This window comes from Sus scrofa, chromosome 14 (assembly GCF_054392235.1).
Source record: "Sus scrofa isolate SSC_HxYL_T2T_F1_AM1 chromosome 14, Sscrofa_HxYL_maternal_Yorkshire_Landrace_v2.0, whole genome shotgun sequence".
In the NCBI taxonomy this organism is placed as follows: Eukaryota; Metazoa; Chordata; class Mammalia; order Artiodactyla; family Suidae; genus Sus; species Sus scrofa.
The window spans coordinates 94,800,423-94,807,424 of NC_139396.1; the positions used below are offsets into that span (position 1 = coordinate 94,800,423).

The 7,002-nt window shown below is 54.2% G+C and overlaps 1 protein-coding gene across 1 annotated transcript; it reads right to left on the minus strand.

Moving 5' to 3' along the window:
- Positions 1–1,627: 1,627 nt before the first annotated feature.
- NEUROG3 (neurogenin 3) lies at positions 1,628–6,289 on the minus strand. Its single transcript, XM_021072424.2, has 2 exons — positions 6,081–6,289; positions 1,628–5,917 (listed from the first exon to the last, which is right to left on the minus strand). The coding sequence occupies exon 2, from the start codon at positions 5,914–5,916 to the stop codon at positions 5,272–5,274; it is 645 nt and encodes a 214-aa protein (XP_020928083.1). The 5' UTR covers position 5,917; positions 6,081–6,289; the 3' UTR covers positions 1,628–5,271.
- Positions 6,290–7,002: the final 713 nt, after the last annotated feature.

Here is a 7,002-nt window from a genome sequence, read left to right on the forward strand (position 1 = left end):
TTTTTGGGGGGTCCTGAGAGAATGAGAAGAATTTGAGACAAATGAAGGTTTTTATAATAGTAATAATTATAAAAAATGATAACCATTTGTGGCAGCTTATATAGGCACTAAAAGCAAACACATTTAATCAGCCCGATTAAGTGGCTAATACTTATTGTCCCAACTCCACAGCTGAGGAAAATGAGCCTTAGGGGTATAATTGAAAACCACTAGTTAGTGGCAGCACCAGGCTTTGAACTGATGTCTGTGTGATTCTAAACTGTTCTTAACCATTTGTCCCTTCTGTATGCATTTGGAGGACTTCCTTTTGCCTTTGTTCTTGGAACAACTAAAATTTCATTTTAACCAAAGAATGAGACCCTTGTTGAGGGTAAAGTTTCAAACCAGTTTTCCCAGTTAGGGCTGCTGCACCCTAAACTTCCAATTTTGTTTCATTTCAGACCTCCCAGATACTGCCAGAAATTCCTCAGCTGGTAACTCAATTCTAATTCCATCATTTATAAAGGAGAGTTTTTTGACCTAGCTGAGAAAAGTGCCTTTCTGGGGTCACAGAGTCAGTAGCAGCAAAGTCTGTGCTTTCCCCACCGCATCAAGGAAACCAGCTGTTTTCTGGGTTTACATGTCCACAGGGGGCTCCCTAGGGACTCTGGCCTGAAAACAGGGGCAGATGAAGTTGATAGGTAGTTTTCCTTATTGATGCCATCACGTTCTCAGGAAACGTCTCTCACGCTTGCAGTCATTTCAGCACCATGGTCAGGGGCACGCGACTGCTTTTCAGAACCTCGGTGCCCCACGGAGTTAGCCAGGCAGATGCTTGCTGACTGCTTTGGCCCTTGGATCTCAGAAGCAGAGGGGGCACACAGCAGCCTGTAAATCTTGCTAGGGACCTCGGGGCGGGGGGCGGGGGCGCAGGCAGCCAAACTGCAAGGGAGCTTGTTGGCTTTACAAGACCCAAAGGACCCAGCTTGAGCACAACCAACTGGAGACTGAATTGGCACAGAGGACAGAGCTCTAAACTACTAGCCTAGAGCCAGAATCACAGTTTTAGCTTGCTCCAATAACTCACTGAGCGATTGAGGACCTTGGGCAAGTCACCTACTCACAAGACTTTGGGTCGCTATTTCTGTGGGTGTCACCATCCTACCTTGCCCACCTCAGTGGCTGTAGGAGGGGACCTAAGATAAGAAGTGTCCAGCCCCGGAGTTCCCATCGTGGTTCAGTGGTTAACGAATCCGACTAGGAACGATGAGGTTGTGGGTTCGATCCCTGGCCTTGCTCAGTGGGTTAAGGATCTGGCGTTGTCATGAGCTGTGGTGTAGGTCGCAGACGCGGCTCGGATGCCACATTGCTGTGGCTCTGGCGTAGGCTGGTGGCTCCAGCTCTGACTAGACCCCTAGCCTGGAAACCTCCATATGCCGCGGGTGCAGATCTAGAAAAGGCGAAAGACAAAAAGAAAAAAAAGAAAAAGAAAAAAGAATGTCCAGCCCCAAGTCTCCCACTGTTTGTGCTCTTGGCCCTTTGAAGGTGGAGCAGGTAAGGTTAGTGAATGTCCCCGCCTTGCCCCCGTTTCTTGTGCATGTATTTAAAAGGAAAGGAAGGAGAAAAGAAACATGACACCCAATATTAATTACATATAGGTAAAATGTAATTATAATATACTCAGTGCTTATTTTGCAGCACATTTTCAGACAACCCCCCCCCGCCCCCGCCCTACTGTTCCCCAGGACCTGAAGGCTCTTTTTCCACTGCTTCTGGTCATGGTGGGGAAGGGAGTTAATTCTGTCCATTATAGGCACTCAGAAATCCAGTGAAAGGGTATTAGGGACTGTTCAGCTTCTCATGTAAATCAGCTGAGGCTCCGAGACTTGTCCAAGGTCACACAGCCCGGCAGAGTGGCCCGTGGGTGAGAGGAGGGGCAGAGTGTGTTTGTGGGGTCGCGTGCTCCCCTGGCCCCGCCTGCCTTTGTACCAGCCCTGCAGCCCGGCTCCCAGACATTAGCATTCCAATGGCCCTGGGAGGCTTTGTCCTCCGAACGGCCGGCTTGGGGGTGGGGTGGGATGGGGGCAGGGCGCAATAAATCTACCTGCTTGTGTGTGCGGACAGGGTGGGATGGGGCGTGCAAGATTCATGTGCTGTTTTTCTGGAAAACACAGCTCAGACAAAGGCAGGAGAGGAGGAAGAGTCCTTGGACCTGAGTGTCTTTCCTGTCCCTGCTTGAGACCCTGTCCGGGTTTCGGGGAGCTGAAGAACAGGCCACGACCTCAGACCCCAGGAGGCTCTGCAGCCACTCCTGCGGGGGGGTGGGGGGGGGCAGCTTCCAGCTGAGATCCAGAGCAGCCTGACTGATTTCAAAAGCCAATGAGCACAAAATGCTTGCTGAGGGGTGGGGGTGGGGGGGCGTGGTGGTGGTGACAGTGGGCTTGTTGTACACGCCATTTGCAGAAATGTTCCCCAGCCCTTCTAAATGTTTCCTAGCCCTTCTTGATGAGGGGCTCTTTGGAAAGAGAAGGTTCCCCACCTCAATGCGATTCCATGCACTTTGGTGGAGCTCATCCTGGTCAAGGATCCCTAAACCTTTCTCCTCTCCTCCTGACTTAGGAGAGTAGAGCTGACAGCTCTGGATGTCAAATCCACCCCTGAGCCAAGGTGGCAGCCCAGCATTTGAGTTGGTGAAATTTTTTTCATCTGTGAGGCGAAGGACCAGTCTATGTGTCAGATAACTCATGGCTCCTTAATGAGCACCCTCACAAGCAGAAGAGGGAGTGGGCAGTGGGTGCCTACCCCTGGAACACAGGGCCAACACTTTTCCAGCTTCTGGAAGCCATTCTCACCAAGGGAGTCCCTTGCCTATTTGAACGCTCCCAAGGCCTTTCACAGGAAGAAAGAGCTTCCTTCTTGAGGACTTCCTCTCTCTAAATCTTTCGTCCTGGCCCCAAATACCACTGTTCATGGCAAGCTTTCCAATCCATCCACAGGTAACAGTGCCACTGTCCCTCCTGTGACTCCTGTCTCTGCTCAACACCAGTGTTTTTTGGTCTCGAATGAGTTTGTCTATAGAGATGGATCTCCTTGATGTTTACGTCTCTCCACCCCTCCCCCCCATGCCCAATAAGGGGAGCTGCTGACACCTGCCCTGGCAGTGCCCCAGATGGAAAATTGGCTGCTGCAGAAGCCACCAATAACCCATTAATCTCCTCCTCCCAGATTAAAGCCATGCAATGAAACAACACCTCTGTTCATTCGTTTGTTTGCAGTGTCCCCCGCCTCCCGCCCCAATTCAGCCCTGATAACCTAGACAGATCTCCTCCAGGCTACCTTTAGGGACCTAGGAATAGAGGAGAGAGGAAAAGTTCAATTTGAAGCGGGGAGGGAGACAGAAGTGAGAGTGTTAACCCCTGCAAAGCCACCACTTTGCACTCGAATGCACTGAAAAGTGACCTACCACCCCATTCCCAACCCCTGACTGTGCCACACATCCCCCACTGGGGTTGGCATGCTTCTTTCTGAGCATCTTGGGCCAATCCAAGGAGGCCCCTGGGGTTCCACGTGTGGGTAGTGTGTCCTCCCTCCATTTTCCTGTTCCCGAGAATCAGGTGGACTCTGGGTTCTTAGAACTCAAACTCACTTCTTTGAGGTCCTGGGGGTCTCGGAAACCATTTAGGGGTGCTCCAGCCATACTTTGGGGGATGTTTTAGTGTCACTATGCCTCAGCCCTATTCCACCCCGTGGGTGTAAGAGAGACCACATGGCTGGAAACCTTGAATAGTTTCTTAATAAGAACAATAGTTTCTTCAGTCAAGGCTGCTGGGTGTCAGTAGGTGTGCAGCTGGACCCTCCTTGTTCTTTGCTCCCTGCTGCTCAGCTCCACGAGTCATGCAGTGCTGCAGCCCCAGCACCAGCAGTATAAAGTGAGCTCTAATAAGCACTTTGGGAAAATTCCTAGACTGCCCAGGCCACTGGTGGTGTTTCTGAGGGCTCTGACCTTGCTGCAGGCTTATTACCGCTTTCTCCAAATGCAACACTAGCTCTAAATCCGGGCTAGTGGCTTAGGGGAAAGGGCCGGCAGCCCCACAGAGTAGCCCTAGTTTGGAGGCTTGTCTATCTCCTAAACTGTGGTTTGGAAAAAGACAAGTTGCTGCCCCATAAATAAAACAAGGGGGTGAGCCACTGATTTTTAAGAGCCTTCCAGCTCTTATTTTCCAAGTGTGTATAGCTGACTTGCTCTGAGAATGCAGTCTTCCTGACCTCCAGCCTAGCACTACAACTTCTCAGACCAGGCCTCCTGAGGGGCCCCCCTGAGACCCCCAGAAAGAGTCTCATCCCTGCAGAACCCCCCTCCCCCAACCCCAGCCGCAGAGGCTCAGCCCTGCCCTCTGCACAATCAGGCTTCTGAAGGGTCTTTATTTTATTGGCTCAAAACTCATTCACCAGTCCCTAAATAATCTTATGTACAAAATAAAGACTTTTCCCACCGTGAAATCTTATCAATAAATACAAACATCTACAACAGAGGAGGGGGCCATATAATTTACCAGACAAAAATTAATTCAAAAGCTATCATGTAATTTACAAACTGATTTTTTTTTTTTAAAGACAAGATTACTTCAGTTTGCAGGGTCACGAGGGAGGCGCTCCCCCAGAGGAGGGGGCGCCCTACGCTTTCCCAGTTCACAGCCTCATCTCTGGCCCTTGGGAGGGAAGTGGCTCTGAAAAGTGCAGGAGAAGGCAAAGTATCACCTTCATGGATTAAGGCAGAGTGGAGAGGCCCATACCCTGGGATTAGACAGGGGCTAGAGGAGGTCAGCGGCCTCTTTGAAGAAGGCATACTGGGCCACAGGAGCAAACGCTGACACAAAATATTGGATTAAGTCGCGCTGGGTTGGAGGGGAGTGGTAAGAGGCAGAGGGGCAGACAGACTTCAGTGAGGGTAGGGTGACAGAGACAGTGAGTGTCTGCTGCTGTGTAGTGCTATCGTTGTGCCTTCTTTGCACGAGATTTTGGGGTGGCTGCAGGGAGGGGGCCTAAAACGCACTGAGTCTGCAGTGCCCACTCCTGAGGGCAGCGGCAGAGAGTTGCCCTTGACGCAGCGCAGAAGACAAGGGATTGAACCCGGCCTGCCAGCCTCTCTCGCGCCTGAGCCCACCAGAGGTCAGCGAGCCAGAGGCAGGAGGAACAAGTACGCCTGAGGGCCTCCGCGCATCTCTGCGCACCTCTCACGGCTTCTGCCCTCTCCCTTCACAGCACCCACCACCCAGAGACGGACAGGCCCCTTCATAGAAAGTCTGAAAAGGCCAGGGCGCCAGGATGCAAGCAGGCAGGGGACGCAGGCGCCTGCAGCCCAGGGCGCTCCTCCAGCGAGGCAACGGGGCTCAAGCTGCCCGCCTGGGAGACTGGGGAATAAAGGGAGCCCCAGTCTCCCGGGGAGCCGTCCGGGCTGCCCAGCTCCTCGCAGGTCGGTGCAAGCGGCTCCAGCCCGTAGAGGCTGTGGTCCGCTATGCGCAGCGTTTGCGTCAGCGCCCAGATGTAATTGTGTGCGAAGCGTAGCGTCTCTATCTTGGTGAGTTTCGCATCGTCCGGGAAGGTGGGCAGGACCCCGCGCAGCGCATCCAACGCGGAGTTGAGATTGTGCATTCGATTGCGCTCACGGTCGTTGGCCTTCTTGCGCCGGCTCCGTCGCTGCTTGCTCAGAGCCAACTCACTCTTGGGCCGGCTGCGCCCCCCACGCCGCGCCCGGAGCTTCCTCGAGGCCGCTCGGCAGCCACCCCCTTCCGCTTCCGCGCTGTTCCCCGGTACGCGAGTGGGGCTGGGCGGAGCGGATGCGACGCAGGTCACTTTGTCTTCTGGGGCGCTCGGGAAAGGCTGCTCGGTCTGGTGGGTCACTTGGACAGCTGGCGCACACGAAGGATGAGGCGCCATCCTGCGGCGGGGTAAGAGGTAAGGGTAAGCGCGAGTAAACCCTGGTGCAGTTCCCGATCCTGGGGCCAGATGGGGGGGGAAATAATGAGAAAAGACCACCTCCCCCGCCGGAACAGAGCCCTCTTTATCCCTCCGCCCATTGCTCTGTAGCCTCCAGATGTTACCTCGTTTTAGGGCGCTGAGGGATAGAGAGGGGTTCGCAGTGAGAGCAGCGGTGAGCTGAGCTGGCTTTTTCGTCTGCAAGTTCAGCTGAGACGCAGGCGGCGCCGATGGAAAGTTTCCACAGCTACAGTGAAGAAAAGTGTATAGGGGGTCCCGGGCCTCTGTTGTTCTCTCTTGGCGCGGCTGTGAGACCCTGCGGATTTCCTGAGCCGCAAGTCGTGTGCCCCTTGGCACGCTTTATCTGCTGCGCCCGGGCCAGGAGCGTGCCTGCCCCGCTGCTTGCCCGCGCCGCGGTCCAATCAGCGCCCGGGCCAGGGGGCCGCGCCACGCGAGCCCGCTCCTCCCCCGCGGGGCACAGCTGGATTCCGGACAAAGGGCCGGGGCCGGGGTCGGGGGAGGGGAATGCTGCTCTGTTTGCTTTCTCCCCACGGGCTCTGTCCCAGCAACTCTCGGTTCCTCAAAGAGCCTCGCCCAGTGAGAAGGGCCTCGTCTGGCTCGCGTCTGGCGGCCCCGGTCTGCCTTGCTCGCATTCTGCCTTTCCTTGGCATCTGTCCAGACCTTTCTTGGTACCCAGAAGGGGGCTTTGGGAAGGCTGTAGGGTAGGTCCATTCCTGCGTAACTTACTCAAGGGGAAATTGAGGCTCTGGAAGGAGTCGGCTTGCCCCAAATCACTCTAAAAGGACAAGGAGCCAGGTGTCCTGACTAACAGCTTGGAGGAGTGTCTGCGAATTCCTGATGCCATTCTGTTCTCCTGTGCTGTGGGTCAGGTTAGGAAATATACAAGGAGTGATGGTTCACTGACCCTCTCCTTTTTTGCGCCTGCAGAAAAAGATCCTAAATTCCTGCCACTTGGAGACTTTTGCCTGGGGGTGAGGAACCAACCCCCACCGTGCTGAGATGACAGTACTAAGCACCCTGCACTCC